The following is a 26480-nucleotide window of genomic DNA, read 5'->3' on the forward strand; positions in this document are numbered from 1 at the left end:
ACTTTTGTCCCCTACCCTTACCATAGGAGGCTCAAGAAATTTTTTAGATGATGGAACCATTTTTAAATGACCTCTTCAGAGCATTGCAATATTTATACCAACAAGAATCTGGCACTCTTATTTTTCACTCTTTTATCATAGATTTATGCTAAACTTTAAAAGGAAAAGATAAAAAATACTCCTAAGATTCTAACTTTTTGAATTCTCTTTCATTCACTTCTGGTCTTTTCTCTATGGGCTTCCAGACACATGGTCCCAGAAAACAGAATCTGAGATGACTTGTGAGTGTGTAGTTCACTGGTGTGTGATTCCAGCATGTAAGAGTGAGGGACAAGAGGAGAGGAAAGAGCCAGCAGAAGAATGAGTTATTGAGTTGGCCACTGCTAAGGGAGACTGGTATCCAATCACACAGGGAATTCTTTGGAATTTATGGAATGTATTTCATAACTATCCCTGAGAGACAAAAGAAGTAAGAATTTATTCATCAGCTCTTATCCCCCATTGATCTAGTGTGTTGATTTCCGTACACCTCCAGTTTACACATGAGTGAGTGACTGCTGAATGGTCCACAAGGGATGCTCTTGCTGCCAGGTCCCAGCAGGGAGCTAGAGACAGATGTCACATATGTGAGGCAAGGTGCTTTCACATGCACACATCTAAGCTGGTCAAAGTACTACAGCAAGCCCTGAGGTAAGAGATGCAGTCAAGAGGACTTGGAGTGGTTCACAGAGGTGTCCTGGGGTAGCGCTGGCATCACAGTCACACAGTTTCTCAAGCGCAGCACCACTGACATTCTGGACTAGATAATTTGTGGGCTGTCCTGTGCATCAAAGGATGCAGCGTCCCTGGACTCTGTCCACTCAATGCCAGTAACACGCCCTTTCCCATGTGACAACCAAAATTTCTCCAGACACACCGAATGTTTCCTGGGGAAGCAAAGTTGCTCTCTGTTAAGAACCCCATATTAGCCAGATGTGATGGCTCACTGCTATGTAGGAGGCATAGGTAAGAGGATTGACTGGCCCGGGCCAAAACACAAGACCCTATGCAAATAATAACTAAAGCAAAAAGGGCTGGGGGGCATGGTTAACAAGCTTAACAAGCACAAGGTCCTAGGTTCAAACCCAGTACCACCAATAAAGCAAAAGACACCAGATAGCTCTATCTATCTATCTATCTATCTATCTCTACGACACGAGGACACAGCAAGAAGACCATCATCTGCAACACAAGCAGAGAGCCCTCACTAAACACCAATCTGCTGGCACGTTAATCTTGAAGTTCTAGTCTCCAAAACTACAAGAAAATAAATTCTAGTTGCTTAAGTTACTTGATCTGTGTTACTTTGTCATGACAGCCTAAGCTCACAAGAGCCTAAGCCTTTGTCATAAACCAAAGGTCTGTTTGTATTTGTTCCTGGTCTCTGTTGCACTGGTTTATGTGTCTATCAGGACATGATTATTTCATTGCCTTAATTACTCTAATCGTGTAATAAATCCAGAGATCAGGATGCATAAGTCTTCCAATTTTGTTGTTTTACTTCAAGATGGTCTTGGATAGTACTGCTCCTTTGCATCTCCATATAAATTTTAGAAACAGTTTTCTAATTTATCAGAATTAAATTAAATATTTAGGCCATTTACAAGGAATCTACCTCTTTGCAAATAGTTTCCAATCTATAAATTTGGTATATTCCTCCTAGATTTGCATCTTCCTTAATTTTTCTCAGCAATGTTCATAGTTTTCTGTGAAACAATCTTACACATATTTTGTTTTTTCCTGGGTTTTTAAATTCTATTTTAAATAGAATTCTTTGTGTTTTTGAATTGTTTTGTTACTGTTCTATAGAGGTATAACTGACTTGGGGGTACTGACTTGTATTTAAAGACCTTGACAGATATAGTCATCAATTACAATCATTTACCTGGAGATTGGGATCACAGGTCTATACACAAGATGGCATTTCTACCTTTCGAATCTCATTCCTTTTGCCTTATTATGTGAATTCTAGTACAAAATTGAATACAAGAGGTAGTAGGGGTCACCTTTACCTCATTCCTGATCTCCAGGAGAAAGCTTTCAGCATTTCCTCATGAAATATAGTATTGCTGTGGGGCTTTTGTAGATATCTCTTGTTAGATTAAGAAAGCTCTAGACTGTTCCCTCTTTGTCAAGAGTTTTTACTATTTATTGTGTTATATTTTATCAAATTATTTTTCTGCATCTATTAGGAAAATTTATGAGATTTTTAAAAATTTTTATTTTGTTAATGTGGCTAATAATATTACTGACTTTTAAAATATAAACTTTGCATTCCTAGAAAAAAATTCAAATTAGTCATGATTTACTATCCTTTTATATATGTCACTGGCCTTGGTCTGTTATAATTTTATTTAGGATTTTTGCATTGGTCTTCATGATGAACAAATTCACATGTCTTCCTTGTACAGAGGCCATGCTAATCTTCTCTATATCGTTCCAATTTTTTAGTCTACATGCTGTCAAAGCAAGCACTCAGTTACATAAATTATCTTTTTCTTTACATATAATGCCCTTAACATGTAATATGATCAATGTAATGCCAAGATCATAAAATGAAGTCAAAGTAATTCCTCTTTTTCTATTTTCTAGGATGTTTTCTCTAAGTTTAGTTTTATTTTTTTCCTTGAATGTTTTACAGAATTTACCACTGACTTCATCTAGGTCTAGAACATTCTTTGCAGAAAGGATTTACTTATTTGATTTTTTTTTTTTAGTATATATAGGACTACTTATGTCGTCTGTTTCTTCTTGTGCCTGGTTAGGTAAATTAAATTAAATAGAATTTGACTTCTCTTTTGTACAGTTGAGGAATTGCTTCCAGTGATCAAAACTTACATGTGAATCAAAATGATTAGATCTAATTACATATAGATGACATAGTCTTTTTGTTTACTCACATTTCATATTTCTAGCACACTTTATCTTTTTTAAAAAGTTAGATCTATTATTTCAAGTAACTCACTTGTTAAAAGAAAAAATTAATCATTAAAAGTTGTCTTAAGGGGCTGGAGGTGTGACTTAAGTGATAGAGTGCTCACCTAACAAATGCAAGGCCCTGAGTTCAAACCCTGGTACTACTCAAAAAACCAAACACACACACACACAGAGTTGTCCCAAAAGGCACAAATCTTTCATCAGACTTTTCACTGCTGTATCTACATGCATTGGTAATTTTGCTTTTAGACTTCTTCAGTTAATGAACAAGTAAATATTAGGGCATATTATAATATACTCTCACAAAATAATAAAATCCGGTAACTAGCTATACAAGTCACAAAATCAGGATTTTATAAGTGTTAGTGGAAACTCAGATCACAAAAGCAAACCACATCATTTTGTAGATAAGGAAACAGGATGAAGAGACACTAAGTGACTTGTCCAGGATTATAAGGCATTAACAACCCAGGTTAATTAGTCCTGGGTACTGCTCTAGCATCCTTCTGCTACATCATTCAGATTAGGCACACCCTCTGGAACTAAGAATGATCAAACACACTCAGATTTGCCTTATACTTTTTAGAGAACCCCTGATTGCATAAAGAAAGATAAAGCAGGACCTGTATCACAGTAGCCAAGTTTTTACATTGCTGGTCTTTGTCTTTATCGCACTGAATTTTAAATGATGATCTTCTAGCCTATATTATGTTTCAGTGACACTTCTCCTCAACTGTACAAATATAACAGATCTTGATAATCTGCCTAGAGACTTCCTGATACTCTAGCAGCCTTCAACCCTACCATGCACACTCCAAATGCAGATAAAATTATACCATACGTTCCAAAGGCAAACAACTGATGGCTTGATTATATGCCAACTATTCTTATAGTTCTTAGTAGTCAGGGACAACGATATACACTCACACGCTTTACTACAGTATAAGAAACACCCAGCAAATACTTATTGGACTGTAAGAATGGCATAGCGCTTTGGTTAATCCAGTATTGAACAATGTGTAGGTTCAATACCAGTAACTGTGTTACCTCGGGCAAACTGCTTAACTTCTCTGTGTTTCAGTTTCCTCATCAGTAAAATGAGGTTAGTACTAGCCTCCTCACAGAGTTGTTGTGAAAATTAAATGATACAATCTATTAGCACGAAGCCCATAATAATTATTCAAAAATATTAACTACGATTAAATTGTTTCATGTTACTAACTGCTCCCATTCCTGGCAGTCACCACAATTCCTCCTGTCCCTGTCCTAAGTGACTTGGAAAACTGAGAGTTCAGTGAGACTCTTTTTCTTTCTTTTTTTTCTTTTTGTTTTTTGAGAAATATATCTAGTACATAAATAGTAAGTCATCCAAATCCCATTAACTCTAGGTAATTTTATTTAATAATCATATTTTAAGAGTTGGACAAATAAACAAATGCCAAAGCAATTTTGATTAAATCCTGTTTTCTCGATGGCGATTTGGAATACATTATTCATATGCAAGCCCCAAGAATATTGAATAACAGATAAAATAAATAATGACCATAATGCAAACCACATTCTGATTCCCACTTCCCTGCAAGTAACAACTCCATGTAAGAATTGTAAGAGCCAAAAAGTAACATGCTTATTAACTGTGGGTTACTCAGTTATATACATAGATAGAGCTTAACAGATCACGTGTGTGGGTTTCCATATTCTCAGTTAGGCTAATGGTTCCTTGGAGCTTGGTTCTTATAATCCCTTAGGAATTTCAAGATTTGCCTGAAAAAATATATCATATTTCCATGACTATGCCTGGACACAAATTGGGAAAGCTGAGAGTGCAAGTCATCCTAGAGGACAGGAAATGGTCAGTGTTTTCAAAGAAAGGCAAGATGTTTCTGCACACAGGAAATCAAGCTGATTTTTTGGAGACTGGTCTCATCTTCCTCTGCACAAACCTGTGTGTGCGATGTAGATGGTCCCATGTTTTACCTTGTCCTTGGGGAATAAAAGGGCACTTACATTTGAGGTAAAAAGCATTTTATTAAAAACTGCCACATAAATGCATCAAGAAAAGTATATTCTTTCCTTTTTCACATTTCATTTCATTTTCAAGTATTCAGGGATTTACAAGGATTCTTGACTCAGAATAGGCAAGTTGTAAGCCTCTGGGAAAACCTGTCAAAGGATTCCAATCTCCAGTGTGGTCTCCTAGATACACAGGGTTTTCTGCAGCAGTGAAGCTCTCACTACAAAAATTTGCTTCACTTCATCCTTCCTTGTGAACAAAAATAATTACACTAATAATTTCATTGATTTATTTTTTAATTCTTAGGAATAAATTGTCATGGACTAGAAGACAAAAATTCCTAGCTTTGGTTTCAATGGGGCCATCGTCTTCTACCCTGGTCCCACGCCCAACCACCACAGGAGACTATTTAATGCCCAATCAAAGCCAGGTGCCAGTGGCTCATGCCTGCAATCCTAGGTACTTGGGAGGCTGAGATCGGGAGAACTGAGGTTCAAGGGCAGCCCAGGCAAATAGTTCATAAGACCCCATCTCCAAAATAACCAGAGCAAAATGGACTGGGGGTGTGGCTCAAGCAGTAGATTGCCTGCTCTGTAAGTTCAAACACCAATACCACCAAAAAAAAAAAGTCTAATCAATGGATTCCAGTGCTATTATGAAATTGTAAATCACTAAAGATCATTACAAGGTACTGGTAAGAAGATTTTTATTCAACAATATCCATTCTAGATGCTTTACTGCAATGGTCAAACCTGGGGAAGCAGGGCAGGGACAAGTGTTTTAGTGGAGACTCACTACAGCACAGTTCTCAGCCCTCAGGCTGACAGCCCTTTCTAGACAACCCTCTCTGAATGAAGTCCCAAAGGGATGAGCCATTATTAAAACCACTAGCATGAGAAGAATTTCAGCAAGGTGATGATGCGATTAACCTGAGCAATCTTTCAAAACTCTTGCTGGTATATATATTTTTTTGATACTTTGGACTATGTGATTTCAAAAAACAGCAAAGAAGGAAGTTCTCATATTTGTTCAAACTAAAAAAGATAAAGGCATGTTTGCATAAAAAGAAAGCATTGGTTAGTGCTTTTTATTATTTTCTAATATTCTTATAACAGTTTTTTTTTTTAATGGCTATTCTGCAGCCTTGCTCTGTTCATTTCCTACATTCTGCAAAAAAAGTCTGTGGTTATTATTTAAGGATCATGGTGATTCCCTTCACTGCATGGGGGAAAAAAAGAAAATCAGGCCTATTATTCTGTGTTTATAACAAGTCTATTGCCATAGTAACGCCTGTGACGTCACAAATGGCACACCAAGGACCAGAGGCTGTTTCCAAGGGGGAAGGGCAGCTTAGCCTGGGAAGATGGGCACAAACCTGTGAGGCAAAGTTGGGTCAGTGCTGTGATATCACCAAAACACAGGGAGCTTCCCTTCTCCAAAGAAAAGAAAAGAAAAGGGGAGCAGGCCCGGGAAAGCAACTCCCCAAGCCCCAAAGTGAGCCACGCCCACACTTCTGAATGCAGCTGTGCAAAACGAGTGGAAATCCAAGTGAATGTGGTATCACTGTGTTCCCAGCCACGAGTATTCCACTGGGCCCACTGGCTGCCAAGACATGAATGGGATCCAGTGGTGAGCCTGCTCAAGCACATGAAACGCACTCTTGGGAGCCAGGGCTGACCAGATGGAGCCCTCTGGTACCCCGGAAGAGAAGCAATTACCTCATGATGGCAAGCACTTGAAAAACCAGCTAGGATTTTACTGCCATTAGGTTCACAGACCCACAGATTCTCAGGGTTAGCAAAGAGCTCATCAAGTCTTCCAAAAAGATATGGACCTTGAAAAATAACCTTTTGCAGGAAGAAGCTGTATCTCCAGTCATCAGAGAATCTGGAAGTACTATATTAATAAGCATTATTATTCTGTTATGGCCTAGGGAAGATCTGTAAGAATATGCTGAAAAGGCAACTTTATATTAAAAAGAACTTTGGATTAGGAGTCAGAAGACCTTAATAGTAGTCTTGGCTCAAGTACTTAGAAGCCACAAAACCTTAAGGAAGCTATTTAACCTATTTGAGTTTCAGTTCTTTATTTAATAATACCCAACGTGCTATTTCCTGGAGTTATTGTAAAGACTGAATTAAAGAATATGAATGAATTTGAGGAACTATAAACATATATATAAACATATATATACATATATATACACATATATACACAAGCATATATATATATACATATACACACACATACACACACACACACACACACACACACACAGAGAGAGAGACACACACACACACTGTGGTACTGGGGCTGAACTTGGCCTTGAACTTGCTAGGCAGGTGCTCTACCACTTGAGCCAGGCCCCTAGCCCAGGACTTCATATAAATTTAAGGTATTATTATTACCGTTTTTCACATAGCCAGCTTACAATACAATAGGAATAATTTGAACACTAGGAATCCAAAGCGTATTATGGTCCTCATCTTCCCTATCCTGGGAGGGGGACATCTGTGTATTGTAGTCGACTGTGGATTATCAGCAGAGAGCCATTAGTTTCCGGCCAGTGTACCCTTTATTAGCTCCCCTCAAGAATGCACGTTAACCTACATACAGCTAGGAAACTGACAGGAAATGTACTCGATGACCTTAAATAAGGACTCTGGTAAGTTTTACTACAGGGAGAGCTAAAATGATTAACTTTTGGTAATGTGTGGACTTCACTTATCCACAGACAGTAAAAGCAACCGAAACCTCCCTTGATGATTAAGGTAGCTGTGGTTAAGACCAAACAGTGTGGCACTAGTCAGGACAAAATACTGGCATTTTCTTAATGAACAACAGACAAAATACTAACATTTTCACAGCGAGCCACTTGTCTTACATGTGCACAGCATGATTTGAGTATCAGTCACTCACTCCTTTATTCAAGAACTGTGTGCCAGGGTGCACCACATACCCTGAAAACCATTATTTTCCTGCCCTGTTGCTCTCTCCTCTTTAGGATATCACACAGGATACCTTGCCAAGTCCACAGCCAGACTCTGAAGTTCTATTCACTTTCCTGTTATCATGAGACTTGGCTAATCTTACCCTAGCACAAGCATCAGCAAACTATGGTCCCTGAGCAAAACCCTGTCCACTGCCTTTTTTGTTAATAAAGTTTTATTGAAACCAGCCACATTCATTAGTTTCTGCATTTTCTATGATGGCCTCCCTGCTACAACAGCAGGGTTCTATAGAAGTGATAGAGATAGTATGACCCATTACAGAAAATGTTTGCTGACCCCTTCCTTACATGGGATGACTAAATCAAAAGTCATCTCTCTGGCAAGTTTCTGCTTAGAAACTAATAGAGTAAGCTCCTAGAGAGCAGAGAACTTTTCTGTATCTTTGTCTTGTTATATAGAACCTCTAGAAAGACAGGGTCAAGGTTTAGAGCAAATATAGAAAATTAAAGACGTCCTTCCCCACATTTTGTTTTCCACAGATGAGCGCCTTGGAGTTCTAACAGAAGACAGCATAAAACCACTGGTGTTCAGTTACTCTGGCTTCTAATTCCTCAGAGTTCCTATGGCTAAGACTTCCAAGGCTCAGTTTTTGGCCTCTGTCCCTTTGCATATTTATTTCCTGATCTGATGTGGAATTAGAGTTAAATAGGAGCTGTGTGCTTGAATTCCACGTGGCTGGCCCAGCAGGAAACTCCAGGGCAGGTTTTTTGGCATGCCAAACTTATGTTAGCCTCAACTATGCTAATTTCTTAAACTGTTTGCTTTGCTCAAATAAATCTTAGAGACAAATTTGCATTTGGATGCACACCTTTTTATGCACAAATTATATACATGGTAACTTCAGGTTAGAATTAGAACTGAAAAAAAGAAAAAGAAGGTATGGTGTTTGCTACATGACTTCTGCATGGCAGGTATTATGCTAGGTGCTTTAGATTTTCTCATCCCATCTCCACAACAACCCCGTAAGGTAGGGCTGCAAGGCCCCTTTTACAGACAGGAAAATTGAAGGAAGGACAGCTGATGTTACTTGTTTATGTCTTTCTGAATCTGAAGGCCATGTTCTTGCTGCTCAGCCATACTACCTTGATACTCTCACCATCCTTCACCTAAGCCACAGAATATACACTACATACCCTTTTTTCCTCAGTTGACCTATGCAAATATGTCTTTGGTCCTTGAGAGACAAATTTGGGTCCCTCTGTATCACAAAACAATCAGCCTCTGTATCACAAAACAGGGTCAGTGATAAGGCAAACATCGTTATGATACCCCACGTTAGCAATTAGTTGACAAGCACAATTATAAGTGATTTTAACAGGTAAATGAATTTTAATGACATAGTGTGAAAGAACACTTTTACTGCTACAATGTAGTAGGTCAATAAGAAAATGTGGCCATAGCCATGAAGGAAAATGTAACACTTAGAATTCAGGGTAAATCCATCTATAACATAAATCAAGGAACTTATATCTGCAAATTTCTTCACTGTTTATGGAAACAGAACCAAACACCTATCTTCCTTATTAAAAATACAAGCATTCCCTTTAGTTAAAATAACTCAGTACTTATAACTATTGTAACTCAGTATTTATCGTGGTTCAATTCGATATGCAGAAAAATAACCAGTGTCACCATTAAGAATTCCAGCACAATTCCAACGTTTTACAGCAAGCCAGATGCAATATGATTCAACTTCTTTCCCTGCATGGAACAAATCTGTAGTCTAGTTGGCAATATCACCATGTTTGGAGCCCTCGCCATCTAGAGCTAATGCACTGCCATCTAATTTTCTGAAATATGAAAGAAATGATTACATTTTCATGCAAGTAGGACTCAGATCTCCATCTTTTTTAAGCTTGCAAGGACAGCTTTCCAGGAATTAGAAAGAACTCCGTGGAGATGATGCATAATATAAGTCATTTCTTGTGTGGATTCAGAGGAAGGCATGTTGGGGAACATGCCTGCCACGTGTCCCTTTACAAAATTACCCCTTGCCTCAGAAACTCCAGGAGACTGGGCCCCACTTATGTACCACTCAGCTCAACCATAGTTACCTTTTTATCTTGCTAACCAGTCATTGAATATATCTTGTTTTTAAAAAGTATTTCATCCTTTTTTTTAATATCTGACTGCAGAGAGGAAAAAATAGCTTTTAGTAGCTGGTGGTTGAAAAGGTTTACAGTCAGTTGAAAGTTCAGTAGTAGATAGGAGAATTTTCCCAATAACAGCAATAATACTTTAATACATGCAATAACATTATCTACAAAGTTCCTAAAATTGTCTTATCTAAGTTAATTTGAATATTTAATGATTATTCATAAGATAGTTAAAACAACTGCCTAAAATCACTATCACTGGACCCTGGTAGTGCTTACCTGCTGGTGGCTTTATGAAAGGTGGCGGAATTAAAGGTACAATAATGGGCACATTGCCATGGTCTTTTGACCCTGCAGGTGAGTCACTGAGTCCATTTCCAGTGGCAAGCCCTGAATAGCCTGTGCTTATATTGAATGGTGAAATAACACTGTCCTCAGGTAATTTTGGTTTTGGCAAAGAGTTTTCTATAAGAGAAAAAAAACATATTCAATACGATAAAAACAACTTACCCAGTAGACTTCAGTTTTCCCTATTTCTTCAAGTAAAATGCTCATCTAATAGAACAAAATTTTTCCTTGCAAACCTTTAAACAATTTGCCAGAATTCCACAGTCCATCCTGAAGTTCTTTAGTCTTGTTACCAACAATTACCAATGGTGTCCTTTATAATTTGTTCCACTATGATAGCTAATATCCCAGTTGAATCATGGTGATGAATTTTAACACTGTAAAATCCCATTGAAAATTGAGAGGCAATTAACCTTTTCCATGAACAAAGTGATATATAGCAAGCATCGCTCTCTGGCTACCAGGGGAAACCTAAAGTGTGTTCCCCATCATTGTAGCTAAATCCCACTGTATTACCAGCTTAGATCATAATATAATCAAATGAACGATTTGGAAGAAAAGTGGTGTTACACTAAGTATTGATAATGCCCCCTAAGAAATAACAAAAATGAAAACAAAGAACACATATAATGATAGAAACTTTGTGCATTTTATCCTTGTATGTGAATCACTAAAAAAAAAAAAAAGCCTCAACCATGAAAAACAGGGCACTCTGTTTTTTCACGTTCCCCAGAAGCAAAGATTATTACCTAGGCTAAGTATTATATGAGCTATTAGTTTATACAATATGAACTCATGACTTGCATTTTTCATTTACAGTGAAATTGATGATACTATCTTCATAACATGATGTGTACAATTTCATAGCAAGCTTAACATAAAATTTGTCACGTACATTCAATTCCACACGCCTGCAGGACAGCTCATTTACATTTTGCTGCTTGGCATATAAGAAGGAAAAAAAGCACTATCTAAAAGTCTAGAAACAAAATGCTTGAACAGGTATTATCCAATAAATTCTCATGTCACACAAATACTGATTGACTTGCTAATGCTGAAGCACAATTAGTTTTACCCACATTTTATTAAAATTCCCCAAATTGGTTGCCTCTTCCCATGTTCCTCCTCTTTTCTCTTACAAGCAAACTCTCCTTCCAATTTTAGGTTCATTAACTCAGTTACTAAGTTATTTAACAAGCTTCTCCCTCCAGATATTGGACACTGCTGTTCACTGGTAAAATCCAGTATAAATTCCACTCTGCCATTCCTCTGTAATTTCCACTCTTTAGCTGGGCTTTGATAAAAATTCTTACAGAATAATATATGATCGAATCTTCTACTACTTTCTTTCTCCTCTTCTTACCTTATTCAAGGGTTGGGGAGGAGGAAGAATAAAAATTTCAAACGCAAAATGAAAATAGGGCTTCCCTTTAGAATTCCCACCCAAAAACAAGGAAGATGACCAAAATAAAAATGAACCTCTCTTGCCACCTGAAAATGTAAACCTAACATTGCACTTAAGCAAAAGTCCTAGTCCACAATAATCAATCACATATCAAAGGTTTAAGGAAATTAGAAGTCAACAGTCACTATCCCTTTCTATGAACTTGTGGGCAGGACCATAGCACTTAAGGTCCTAAGCCTTTGTCTAGTTTTCCCACTGCTGGAAGGAGGTGAAGCTGTCTATTTCTGTTTTATGTTGTGCTCTTATATTGTAGAGAATTCTGCTTAGGGGAAAGCACTACTGGAGATGTATGTTTAAACCAACTATGGGATAATCAACAAAATGAGTCCCAAAGCAACTCGACTGAGGTGGGTTGAGATAGTTAATCCTCCTTTGCATGAACAAAGGGACATTAAATGTCATTACCGGGCTGGGATGTAGCTCGGTGGTACAGCGCTTGCCTAGCATGCCTGAGGCCCTGGGTTCGATCCCAGCACCAAAAAAGAAAAAGACAAAAAAAAAAAAAAAAATGTCATTACCTTTGAGAACAGAAATGTGCTGCCGGCTCTCCCCATCTGTAGGGTAGCTCCTGAATTCGATATCTTCACCATCTTTCAATTCAACCTTATCATAGCCATACCAGCCAAGCAGTTCATTCATGGTGTTTTCTGCAAAGTTCTGAAAGAGAGGCATAAGCTACTACTTACTTTTATAGTCAATAATTATCTGAAAAGAGTGCATACATTGAATTATTGGCCCCACCCCATTTAATGCCAGCGCTGCCCTACTGCCCCTAGATTAGTGCTCACTTTTCAAACCACGTTAAAAAATTGTAATGCATTTAAATCGAAGAGTGACACACCCAATTATGACAGGCCTTCAAACACTTGCAATTTAAAGATAGTAAGAAAAAGTATTTGTCAGTTTTGCCTGCAAATAGGGAGTCTTATTTTAAACATATTTTTTTGCAAAGTCTATATCCCACACTAACACACACACACACACACACACACATACACACACACACTCACAACACTGAAATGAAAAGCACAAAAAAAGCAAGAAAAGATTTTGAAAATGAAAACAATTAAGCTTTTTGTAGCTCAGATTAATTTAAATTAGAATTACTTTCTGATTCAGGTGTTGTTTCTTAACATGACTCTCATCTCAGATAAAGCAAAATCTGAACAAAGAAATAACTTATCAATTGTCAACCACTACCCTACAGGAAGCTGAACAGGTTACAAGGGTTTCCCTTTATAATTTTCCCCTTTGCAAGAGTATTTTTTAATTAATGCATAATTTGCTTTATTAATTTTATTAGTGACAGATTCTACATGAAATCAAAGGTCACTTTGGTTGTCTTCTGATAAGTGACACAAAAGTACCTACTAACTTTAAGGTTACAAGCCAGTCAAGATTTTGGATAATGTATGAAACCACTTTATAAATTATAAGACAATATATAAATGTAAGGTATTAATTCTGCTATTATAGACATCAATGTTCAAAAAATGGGTATGGTTGGACAGATTTAATACTTCATACCAAGTGACTATTTTTAATAACTTATCAACTGCAAGGTCTAGAAGCAAGATATAAGCTTGTATCACTAGTAACACTTATGTGTCTGGCAGGGCATCATGAGTCTCCTAGACTGAACTAGGAAAACTATATATTCTACCCCTTCTCTGTAGCTCAGAGCATTTATTCTTCTCCTTAGAAGCTGTCAAACCTGAATTACACTGGGATGTATAATTTATATACCTGAAACAAAGCACTAAGGCAAGGCCAGAGTGGTGCAGCCCCAATGTATGAGTTCCACGTTTTCTTGAATTTCATGAGTTTAGATTTCAGCAGGAGTTGCGTAAAAAAATAAAAGACATTACACAACTGACACCACAAAAACAAACCTGGCATTTCAAACCATCCACAAGATGCTACAGTTTTTGCTTTAGTACCCACTTTAGCTCTGAGCTCCAACTGGGTCAATCTGTGATGGTAGAGTGCAACAATTTAAAAAATCTAGCTGGACTGATTCAGTGTCATCATCCACAAGGCCCACAGCCAGCCACAGCTAGCTTTACTGAGGCATTTCTTCTCTCTGATGGCTGGTCGTGTCCACATTAAATAGACATTCTTTTCATGAATGCACAAAGATGTTATGATCGATATGAATAATATGTTCACCAACTTCAGGAATACCACTAAGGAGGACTGGGCTTAATGCTGCTCTACTCAATCAAAAGAGATCCCTTTAATGAGGCATCACTCTCTTTCACCCAGCTGAGAGCCTGACTACTGAATGACAGTCCCTAGGCACACAAATTCTGGCAGCAGAAATCTCCAAGGATGAAGCTTACCTTGCATGGAAAAAAAAATTCCCAACAGCATTAAAAACCAAGTGCAAGCCATTCTATTGGTCGGTGTGCCGTTGCCCCCATCTCTAAAGAGAACTGTGCCAAAAAGACAGATAATCTTTTGCATAGTAACTCCTGGCTACCACATCCAGTTTTATACACCATTCCTATCAGACACCACTCTCTGCAGTTCTGTCTAACCTGTGAAGTCACACAAAGGCTATAGATGCATAATTTATGCATCACCTCTCAGTCAAGGATATAGATTTGTTTGTTTTAGTCCAGCTGCAAATCCATTCATCCTTTCAGAATCAATCCTAAGGATGGGATCCAGAATTTTCAGACTTTGAATAAAAACTGAAACCTCAACTGGATTATTAACACCAAATTCATATATTTGGGTATCTTAACTGTGTCTGTTTATTTTATGGTTTCTGCTGAAAACTCAGAGGCTTCATGGAGCAATCAATATGAATTTGATCTAGTCTATGATTTTTGAGTTACTACAAATGTCAGGGAAAATAAACTCTAAAACATTCCCTTTCTTGTCTTGAAAATAAAAATAAACACTGCAAAAGCAGAAAATAAAAGATTTATAAAGGCACAAGTGGTAAGTTTCAAACCTTTCATGAAAAGAGGAGGAAAATCAAAGAGAGGATGAACACCAAAGTTTCTTATAAAACAGATACAGGAATAAACTATAATCTCTGTCATACACACTATCATATTAAGAAACCAAAGAACCCCAAAGAACAAATCACTTATTTTTTAAATTTCTAGGTAGACTTTGATGCTAGATATCATATGGGCTCATTATGGCTCTAAACCAAAATAATGAAACAGGTTTTTGCGGTTATCATCCAGGAAATAGAACATATTCTAGGAGTGGTAAATTTAATGTTTATAGCCTATAAAAGGTTTCCAACTCTTTCTAGCAGAGAATTCCAACAATTTTTTTTCATCAGTTTTTTGTATTATTGTCCTTTAAAAAAAGAATCTTCTATTTAAAAGTTATTCCTTTCCTAAGTTTCTTGTTTGCTTTTTTAAAAGGTGAGTAAAAGTGATGAATTAAAATTCAGAGATATGCTTAAGGAAAGTATACTCACCAATAAGACAAACTACTCTACTAAGGGGGACTGTGCAATCTGCGTCCTCCAAATCTTCACCCAGCTTTTCTCCTTAAGACTTAGAGCAGAAAATAGAAGCAAAATCTTTTTTTTTAATTCCTCCAAGCTTCAGGATCCCATGAAATCAAAGAACTTCTACTTATAAAATACCTTTTGCAAAGGAATTTCAAAATCATAGTGATAACACATCATGAATTTTATTGGGCAGTCATTATTCAAATACTTTATCACTGCTCCCATAAACCATCAAAATGTACCAGAAATTTCAATGTTTTGGCATCCAACTTACATTTTGCAGACTGGCTCTTGCCCTTGGAAGTGACACAAAAATCCTCTCTCATACCATGTGGTCCGACTTGGGTTTGGAAAATAGGTCAGTAAAATTATAATAATAATGTCTAACACTCCTAGAGCACTTTGCAGTGTTTTCACATCCTTTAATTCTCTTGTTCCTGTCAGTAACCCTATGTGTTAGGTACTTGGTTTCTACAGTAAACATTTGGTGAACCTATGTAACATTCTCATTTTGCCAGAAGAGGAGAGCATCAGGAAGGTAAAGTTAGGCATAGCCCATCACCCAGGAAAGTAATAACTAAAATAAACACCTTATTCCTATACCAGAACTCTCCTATTATAAACTCTGTATATAGTCCAATGTGTCAGCAAGTCCAAAGAAGCTACCTCTCTGAACCAATCTTCTGGACTACAGAAGTCATTCCACAGGGTCAATATCATGTTTAAAGAGGTTTCCAACCAGAGTGTATCTACCTATTTTCAGACTTTGCTTGCTTTCATGATCATTGGCCCCTACTTTCCTTAATTACTTTTATTGGAGAAAAGGTGCCAAGAATTCACAATTAAAATTGAATCTTCTCATTTTACAAGTTTTGACATCACATGTGACTCTAATTGCTTTGTATTTCTAATACCAAGTCCCCTACCTTTTCCTCACCCTCTTCTATTTCCCCCTCTCATCCCCAGCACTCCTAAAGAAAGATCATAACCCTAACATCTCATCTGAAAGCACGCTCTCTTCCTAGAACTAAATAAATAAATGGGCCATAGGCAGATATGCAGAAAGGAAATTTGACTAATTCTTCATTTCTTCTGAGTTCTTTCCATACCAGCAAAACTTATTTTTATTGGATCTTAATTCCCAGGACATTCATTGGATAGCCTTCTTAAATGTCATAAGTTCAATCTAAATGATTTTTAACTGAACATTTCAACAGGTGAATAATATTTGATTCCAAGGCACTTTGAAAATAGCAATAATTCAGAAAATATCTCTAGGAACATGAGTACTTCAAGCCTTTCAAAAAGGAGTCATGATTCTACTTTTGAAAACACAAAATAGAGTGTAAAACATAGTTAGGCACCCCTGATTTAACTGAAGGCCGCCATGTTTTCAAATGTGTATCCTACCTGAGAGCAGGAAATATTCAAAGGCTAGCTTCCATTCTCCCAAAGGAGGAAAGTCTGCCCTCTCTCTCCCCACAAATGTAACTCCCACTCTTACTCCAAGTCGCAGGTCTTGTAAGATATGTCAGCTGTCCCAAAACACCGCAGTTACTTTAGGGCAGAAACCTTTAGTTCCTGTTATGCCTTGCCTAACGCAATGTTTACAACTATAATGTACTCAATGAATGTGCCAATTTGTTTGGCTACATTCAATAAACATTTAAAAATGTATAAATACAAACAAAATTCAGGAAAACCTGATTCTAACAATAAGTATTATAATAAGTGAAAGCTTAAAAGAATGTAATGTGTAACATTGTAATGTGTAACATGTAATGTGTAACATAGTTAGTGATCATTTTCTTTCATTCTCTTACTCTTGAGAACTTTGATATATCTTTTAGGAAGAGTAATTTGACTCAATGCATTAAAAATCATACATACCATCTGACTCAGCAATTTTATTTCTAGGCATTTTAGGAACTATTCAACAGAAACAGGTACAGAAATATACACGTTCAGGAATATTTATCGCAATGCTGTTTTCTCAGAAATAAACTAAATGCCAAATAATAGGAGCTTGGTTAAATAAATTACAGTTTGGTCATATAACAGAATACTATTTTCCTGCTAAAATATATGCTGTAGATAAATTTCTAGTGCTATGAAAAGCTATTAACAATATATTAGGTTTTAAAGGGAAAGTTAGTACACTATGAGATTATTTTTGTTTTTAAAAAACTGTATACAACATACATAGAAAAGGGCAGAAAAGACATCCATCAAAATGTTGATGGTAATTGTGTCTGGGTGGGAAAATTATAGGCTTTGTTTTTCTTTTTGCTTATTTCCATTGCTTATTCTACTATTTGTATCATGTCTGTGTATCAATTTGTAAAAACTGAAAAACTAGTTTTAATTAAAAATTAATTAGCCCAGCCTCACACATCGACAACTATATCAGTCATATTCACAGTTCTAAAGACAACAGAAAAAAATCTCTCAGTTACAGTACTTAACTTCAGAATATTCTGACATGCATTATCCAAAAAGTAGAGCACATAAGAGATCCTTTCAAATGAAAAGGAAACTCCCAATCCTGGACAAGGAGACACAAGGGAAAGATGCAATTATCTCTGCTTGTTAAGATTATGAGTAATAGAATGATTACTTTTAGAAAATATTTTCTCTCCCTTTCCCTGTCCATGTGTTCTGACTACTTCTGCGGTAAACGTCTATTAAGCATCATTGGACTAGCTAAGAGAGATAAGAGAAAGAGAATCTGCAGAAGCAAGTTCAAGTTCCAGGGTGAAGTGAGAATTAAACTCAGTCGGAAGTCAGTTCCCAGACCTGGTCCAGGACTGAATCTCAGTTTTCTCCCTTAACACAGACCCAAAGGACCAGTTTTGTTTTATGATTATGCCAAGAAAAAAGTCATGAAATAAAATTCAGAGAGTGCAAAAGAAATAGTTGAAGATCTCTTTGCAGATGACAAAGTACTTCCACATCTATGGTCCCACTGGATCAGATAGTACAGTAAGGATGATCCACTCCCTAGGGATGACCCATTAGGAGGTCCTCATCACGAATGACATAAGAAGAGTGGCCAGACTGGCAAACTCTACACAATGAACCCTGATGTTTTCGTGTGACTACAGCAGTCTAGCTGAAATCCCCTGAAGATGATCACTGTGCTCCTTTTTGAGTCATTGTGCAGCATTGTCATCAGCCACAACACAATGATCCTAGTAAAGTACTATGAGCAAAGGAAGCACCATAACACTACAACCCAACAGGCCTGAGAAGCCTGGCTCTTATTGGTATATTTCAAGCTCGAAGGCTACATAATTGGCAAATGAAGTCCAAATCATGTGCTTCCACACATAAAAATCTATGGTGGTTTACTATCTTGTGACACAGAGCAGACAATCTCATGTGTCCATATTTTAATCTTCTGTCAAGACATGAGCTGTCCTAATGGGGTCAAAAGCATGCTGGGAAGTTATGAATACCAGCCCTCAGCTAACACTGTGGCAGGCATGACAGGTGTACAACTGCAGAACTGCCCTAAAAAATCACCAAGCCTCAGTACATTGTTTTCCTGTCTGTGGCTGAGCTATTGGCCTTAAAGCAGTTAAGAGTTCCACAGGCCTTTGGTTATATAAAAGATATTAACACCCATCAGTCTACAGGTCCTAAAATATACATTCAGCAAATCTCACAGGCCACAAGCTTTCATGTCTGTTTACATGTTTTAATTACCACTATCAAAACAAAGTACTCTATTTTTTCTTCCTTCTACCCTATAATATCCCTTCTCTTTCAGGAAAATATTCAATAATCTCATTAGCCCAAGAGTACAAGTGTGTTGGCTTCCTATTCTACAAGAGGAAGTTTTAGACTGCAGAGGTTTTTGTGATCCGCTTTCTACTACTTCTAATACTTTGTTTAAAATAAAAAGAGAAAAGAAAGAAAAAGAAATACGAAGACTCAACAAACAAAATGGGTATTTCCTTAGAAGACATCAAGATATAAAGGCTGGTGACCCTAATGAGACAGTATCTTTTCTTGGAAGTCTCCTATTTAGAGAGGCACTTGCACTCCCAGATATTTGCCCTTTTTCCGGCCCTGTTTTTGACTTTCCTTTAAAAACTCTATTACCTCTTGGTTTCTATAAGTCTGTCTTTCACACAAGGAGAGTAGGGCTTGGCTTCTCAGAGCAGCACTTGGCAGGCACAGAGGCAGGAAACACAGAAGGGAGTGAGTCTGTCAGACTCATTTTCTTCTAGTTTAAATGTTTATTTCAGATTCGGTAGGAAGTGGAGTGGTTCCTTTCCATTTCCTCGTCTCTGGAACCTGCGAGTTGTATAAGACTTAGAGAATGGCGTTCTATGGTACATCATTCTCAGTGGCTTACAGATGGAGAGACTCTTCCCAAAAACTGCCTATTGAATAGAGCAGATTGTCTCAGGACAATCTTTTACCCCTTTTGTCTGGAGCCCTGAGCTAGACGACTGAGAGCAATGAGGGCTCAGGAACATCCCATACATTGCTCCCAAGGGGCAATGCCCATGTCCTGACTGACATGAGTCCCTAACCCTGCCACATGGCATACCTAAGGCAAGGAAAATGTAACATAATTCGTAAATGCCTCGGTGGGATCCGATCCCAAGCCCACTTTCCAAGTTCCTGAGACCGACTATATTGACGTCAGGATGGCATTTCAGCAGCAAATCTTAAAATATACCTATTTTAGTAATGAGCTCATTTCAACCTGAAACATGCTAGTTTTTTCAATCCACACTCTATTTCTCTAATTTTTTTAAACATCAAGCTATTAACTAACTGTGCTCACTCAGTCGGCTCTGCAATTTGCTTTATTGTCTATGCAACTGATACAGGTCATTTTTAATGCCAAAGGGAGACCATCAGAAACCAAACTAGAAAATCTTGTGGTAAGTTTCCTACTAAACTTTAACAGATGTGCCTGCCTCAAACTGTAGGCATCAGGACCAAAGCATAATTTAGGTACAAATTACTTACTGACAATATTTGTAGACAGAAACCTTCTTCAACAAAGGTGAGCCCCTGTGACATCTAACATAGATTATCCTGTAGTTAAGCAATTGGTGAAGAAGCCAAACTTGTAAGTACATTAATTATGGTTTGTTTAGGAAAGTTTCCAGGACAGAGGGCTTGGTCCGATCACATTGGTTCTGTCAAAGAGTTTTAAAAGGTGAAAATCTATGCACATATGAATAAAATAAAAATTTAAAAATAAATAAATAAATAAACAGTTGGGGTCTTTATGGAAAAAAAGGTGAAAATCTGACTCATTCTCTCTACTCACAGTTCAGATTTTTTTTTTTTGAGTTGTGTTATTGTTTGGGAAGTACTAAGATCTATGTGCACAAAATACATATCCATAAGTACAACATTTACACTTATACATAGACTTATGCTTACATACTCACTGGTACAAATTGAGTTTTTATATTATGTCTACCATGTTCTGGAAGAACTTCTGAAACTGATTAACCCTTCCATATGTTGGAATTCTCCCTTGACATTCATTTATTATGACACAGGTGAGCTAACAGTATATCAGGGACATATTACATTAGCTATAAATACCAATCCTCACTCTAGAAACCAAAAGTAGTCAAAATATAAATTGTATTGCCATCTAAATTTTAAATCCTCCCTACTAGTAACTAATAAAATAAGATATATTAATTGTAGATACAATAAAATAACCAGTTTTTTAATCAAGAAAAATGAGAATGGAAGGAAGAGGGAAAGATTAGAAAAACACTGTAAAGGTCATAGTGACGCCAACATTTCTGCTTGAAGATATTTCACTGAAGTACACCATAAGCAAGCTATGCCAAGTCATGTACTTTTCACACACAAAATTATATTGTATCAAATTTAAATTTGTTACAACTGCCATGTACATTAAACCAGTGATAAGGAAAATGTAACTCAATATCTGAGCTAGTGAAACAGCAACCAACATTAGCTCCCCACCACATGAAGATGATCTCCAATGCCATTACTACTGATGTCAGCTAAACCTCAGCCAGTTTGTCTTCTCCAGCTATTTTTAAATAAATATGTGACTCTATCAATTAGGAAATCTTGAAGGAAGTCTCTGAGATGAGACAAATTTGTGGCTCTTTCTCCGTACCCTGCATTTGCTGTACTTAAAATAGACACTTGTACCAATGTCCTTTCTATTACCCGAAGGAGAAAAAAAAAAATCACATACACACCAGTCCCTTTTCTTTCAGCTCACAGAGAAGCAACTGGATCCAAGCAGTGTTGAAACCTGAGTAGGTCACTGTACACCACGATAAAATTCCCTAATCCCTGAGCCAAATCTCCCTAAGGGGGGCCTCCTCCTGATCCTTCACTTCCCAGGCTGACTTTTCCATTCGCTCTCTTCTCTTTCCCCCTTTCATTTCCCCTACCTTCAAGCCTTGATATGTGATCCGAGGTGGGGGCTCAGGTTTCCGTTTTTACAGCTTAGGCCTTGCTAGCTGTATACATTCCTTTCTTTCTGCCGGGCAGTGATTACTTACCAGGGCTTAGTTTACACTGGTCCAGATGAAAGCCGTTCAGATGAAGGCAAACACAGCCAGGCAGCTCCAGCGGCACCGATATGAAGCTGCACAAGGCTACATTGTGCTCTTGGTGACATTTTGTTGCACACATTTTCATATAGGGCAAGCAACTTGTTATGTTACCCTACATTTCACGTTCAGGAAGGTGGAAGGATAATAATAGCATGAGTTGTGGGGAGGGGCTTTGTTGTCATGGTTATTAATATTAAAAGCAGAAAGATATTAATGACTTCAAAATAACCCTTTTGACTTTGAAAACCCACATTGTAAATAAGGATTTGGGGTACTACTGTATTAGATGAATGCCTACAAAACAATTCCACTTGCCATACTGTGCATGGTGTGCATAGACATGACTGAAAAATGTGACCAGTGGTCTCTCACATTGTTCCAAACCAGAGAGAAAAATACTGATCCTATAAGCAATTGAATTAGTTCCTGCGTAAAACTTCTTGTTAAATGTTACTCTGGATTGAAATGATGAGGATTAAAACTTCAAATAGTAGATGGTGATTTGGAAGAAAAAAATAACATTTTAAAAAGAGGAAATTCTGTGCACCAAGGTTAATTCCATACTTAGTCCTGCAGCACTGGCTAAAAATTGTGTAATTTTTCCCCTTCGTACAATGTTGTTTTTGTTTCTTCCTCACCAGTTCAGACAAACATCTGTTATACTGTAGAAGGACAACTATCTCCCAAACCACGAAGTGCGCCGGCAGCCAAAGTCAACAACACGAGCCCCAAGCATCGAGCACAGTCAGCCTTTATATCCAGCAGGGATAACATTTCACATGTTTTGATTAAAATTAGCTAATTTGTAATTCTAGAACCTATGAAACTTAAAAGCTGCCATCCATATAGATCACATTAGGCAGCGTTTTAAAGGGCCAGAGCATGCTGTGATTTCCTAGTGCCCTTCGCCTCTCTCCTCTTACCCCACTTTCTCAATTTAAAACGACATGGAAAAGTAATCTGGAAACGCAGGACAGGAGGGAAGGGCAAGTGAGGGAGAATGGTAATTGTAGATCCAGTTCCGCCCTCTAAAACAAAACAACTTCAACTGGTCTTTTTCTTTCTTTCTTTCTTTTTTAAGTGTATTGTGGGAATCAATGGTGGTTTCCATTACAAGGAATGGCACTGATTTCCAAGGCAAATCTTCCGTACTTCTCCTTTGGACCCATACTGCACCTTTTGCTTCCAGGCACTAAGCTCCTCAACCCAAAATAAAAACCCAAATTCCAAAAATAGAATACTACTGACATTTCCAGGAGGAAGGTAAAGATAAGCACATGCACCTAGGTACACAAATACATGGAATGAACATCTGTCCCCTTTTAAGCTAGGCTTCATACAAGGCACAGTCATAGGTTATGCGTGTTCTACACAGGAAGACGTCAAAACGTAATAAAAGTGACTTAGTTGCACACCATTTTAATCCAGAGTGTCTCTTAAATACAAACTTAACCAAACCTGACCAAGTCACCTGGCAGCATTAAGGATTTTATGTAGAAGATGGGGAATACAAAGAAGCCTGCGAAACGCAACCTGCTACTTTTTTTTTGCAACTCACAGAAAGATAAATGTATAAGTAAAAATTTTTTTCAGTCAAGAGACACTCGTGAAATCAACACACGATAAAATCCTCGCCCAGGCAAACCCCGCAACTTCGCAGAAAATAAGGGTGAGGGGGCGACAAGGAGGGTCAGAAGGCGAGCGGTGTTCTTGTGCAAACGCTTCAACGCGAACAGCTGGCGCGCCAGGCGGCTGCGCTCGCCACCTCTGGAGCACCGCTGGCCTGGCGGGGAGCCCGGCCTCGCCGACAGGACTCCGGGCCGGCCTTTCCGAACAATGGGCAGGCGCCTGCGAAGGCCGCCCCTCACACGGGGATCTTTCAGCCTGGCTTGCCGGGGTCTGCTTAACTGGGAAGTGAGGCGTGCAGAAGCGAGCGGGAGGTGGAGGCGGCGATGTAGAGGAGCAGGCGGGGGCGGGCGAGGCAAGCCGGCCGGCAGGACTGTCCCCAGACCCGCGTCGCTCCGGCCACAACTCGCCGGCACTGACAGCCGCTACACTGTCGCAGATGCCGACTTGGGGCGAAGCGGGATCACTGAGCAGGGGGACAAACTGGGGAGAAGGGTGCGATCAAGCTCTCCCGGAGTGCCTCGCCGGGCGGCTCTTAACTTTGGAGGGGTCCGCAGGATGATTCCCGAAGAAAGGGGGAAAACTACACCTCCCACTAGGAAAGCCTCTTCGCCATTCCCAACCGCCACTTGGGCCCCTGGGTGCCCTCTCCCTGTAAGGCATTTGTGCCCACCTAGGGCTTGTAAGATTAGCTAATATGTGGTCCCCCTCCCACCCCCACCACAAATCTGAGGTTGGCAAATTTCGGGGATGCAGCCAGCGAGTTGGCCTCTGCTTTGCACCTGGAGGAGGAGCTGAGGCGTTCTGGGGCATCCTAAAGAAACTGACAAGCGCGCCCCTGGACCCCCCAAATTCCATACAACAGCCCAAAGGGAGCGGATGGAAGAAAGGGCTCCGTCTCCCCAGCCCCCGAGGTCCAAAGATACCTTCATTTCTTCATTGATCTCCCTTTTCACTGGGTGAGCCGGTTTCCTGCTCCTTTTATTTTCCGGAGGTCTCCCTTCTTTCTCCATTTCTGCCATGTTTTTGTGTCTGGTTTCTGTGGAGATGAAATGGCTGCTGCCGCCGCCGGCGGTGGTGGTGGTGGTGGTGGTGGCGGCGGCGGCGGCGGTGGCGGTGGTGGAGGTGGTGCTGATGGTGGCAAAGCTGGCGGAGGTAGCGGTGCTGGCGGGGTCGGAGGTGGGGGTGGGGGCAGGCGCCGGAGAAGCGGGGTCTCTTCTAGCGGCGGAGAACGTCAGTGGCTGTCAGAGGGAAAGGTAGCTCGGGGAGTCTCGGGGATGCCGCCGCCGCCGCTCCTGCTCCTGCTGCTGCTGCCGCCGCCGCCGCCGCCACCAACGCCGCCGCTGCCGCCGCTGCCCGTACCGCCGCCGCCACTTCTGTCGCTCCCGCCGCCGCCGCCGCCGCCGCCGCCGCCGCCGGGCTGCATCCTCGGTGCCCCATGGAGTCGTCAGCCATCTTCCGTCGCTCTGTCCGTCTGCATGGGCGAGAGGAACGAGGGCCGGCCACGGAGAGAGCTGCTCTGGGCGGGCGTGCGTGCGTGGATGTGTGTGTGCGCCCGGGAGAGCGCGCCAGCCCGGGCGCCCAGCGCCTCCCGCGAGCCGAGCTGGGGGCGGGCCTGGGACCGGCGCGGGGAGGAGGGGGAGCGAGCGAGGGAGCCGGGGCAGGGAGGGGGCCGGAGGGAGGGGGAAAGGTAGGGGGGGCTAGGACAGCCCCCCGCTCCGGAGCGGGCGTGGCTTCCACCGTCACTGTGTACGCGGATGCTGCGCGGCTCCGGGGGCTGCTCGCGGCCGCCTGTTCATCTGCGGCGGGCACCGGCGGTTCGCTGCGCCCCTCGCGGCCGCCACCTCTAGGCGACACCCCCTCCCACTCCACCCCCGCGCGTGTCGGCGCCCCTTCCGACCCCGGCCCTTCTTCTTAACTCCGTGATGTGGGCTTCGGTGCGTTTGGAGTTGGGCTTTGAGCCCGTCCTAGACGCTACTAAGGAAAAATGAATGGGGGGAGGGGGAGGAGGTTGAGCAGTGGAAGGGCGCGGGGACCTGAGGTCGCCACGCTAGAGGGCCGCTTCCCCTAGGAAAGGCAGACCGCTCTCGCCTCCTCTGGATGGCAGCGCCAGGTCTCGGAGAAGGGGAACTACAACCCTGACCCACCCCTCAGATGTCAGGATAGAGTGTGTCTCCCCCCACTTCCAGGACCCCGCTGAGCGCGTGGAGGCTGGAAGCCCCTTGAGAGGTCCCCGCGCCCTGCCTGGGCGGCCCCTAACCAGGCGCGCCCTCCGACTGTTCTTGCTAGGAAGCCTTTGCCTTTCAGAGAACCACTTAGAAGTAGGACATCTCAGTCTGTCTCTCTCTCTCGCTCTCTCTCTCTCTCTCTCTCTCTCTCTGTGTCCTTCTCCTCCTTCTCCCTCCCTCTCTCCTCTGTCCCTCCCCATTACCTCCACTTCACCCACTTATGCCTTGCTACAAAGTAACAGCTTTACCCAGTGACCCGCGCGCGCCCTTATCAGGGTGCCCTGGTCTTAATCCAAAAGACTGGGCTTAGTGGGTGCTGTTTGGGAGCGCAGGGTACTGCTAAAAATCTCTCCAGGAGCTGGGAGTCCTCGCTACGCCCGGCGGGACTCTCTTCTCCCCGCCCGGCTCCACTCTCTCCCCCACGACTCGCGCCTGCCGGTCCCGGAGCCGTGCTGATTCTCTCTACGTTCACGCATCCCCTCTTTGGCACCCCACGGTCCAGGCTCCGGGCCAAGGTCGGGTTGTGTCCGTCCCCTCTGTCTGGGTGGAGGCATTGGTTGGAACGGTTTGATGAGGCTTCGGTGAGACACGCGCCCCTGAAAGCTCCTACACGCTGCAAGGGCCACATTGGCGTTCCCGACTCAGCTTTCC

At 40.5% G+C, this 26480-nt stretch overlaps 1 protein-coding gene and 1 non-coding gene across 6 annotated transcripts in view; both read right to left on the reverse strand.

Annotated features, from left to right (window-relative positions):
* Sobp (sine oculis binding protein homolog) overlaps positions 1 to 25224 on the reverse strand; it is a 155530-nt gene extending 130306 nt beyond the window's left edge. For 2 of the 5 annotated variants that reach the window (XM_074077436.1, XM_074077433.1), the window contains exon 1: positions 10377 to 10503. Coding sequence is in view for 3 of the 5 variants with exons in the window: in XM_074077425.1 (XP_073933526.1) it covers positions 10377 to 10562; positions 12429 to 12567; positions 24528 to 24623 (421 nt within the window). In the remaining 2 variants the exon portion in view is untranslated. Of the gene's footprint in view, positions 1 to 10376; positions 10563 to 12428; positions 12568 to 24527 lie in introns of those variants that run through there. The other 3 variants (XM_074077425.1, XM_074077409.1, XM_020170100.2) reach the window with 3 other exon arrangements.
* LOC141416361 (U6 spliceosomal RNA) lies at positions 2406 to 2512 on the reverse strand. Its single transcript, XR_012441107.1, has one exon. It is a non-coding gene; the product is annotated as a U6 spliceosomal RNA (small nuclear RNA).
* Positions 25225 to 26480: the final 1256 nt, after the last annotated feature.

This window comes from Castor canadensis, chromosome 1 (genome assembly GCF_047511655.1).
Source record: "Castor canadensis chromosome 1, mCasCan1.hap1v2, whole genome shotgun sequence".
Classification (NCBI taxonomy): domain Eukaryota; kingdom Metazoa; phylum Chordata; class Mammalia; order Rodentia; family Castoridae; genus Castor; species Castor canadensis.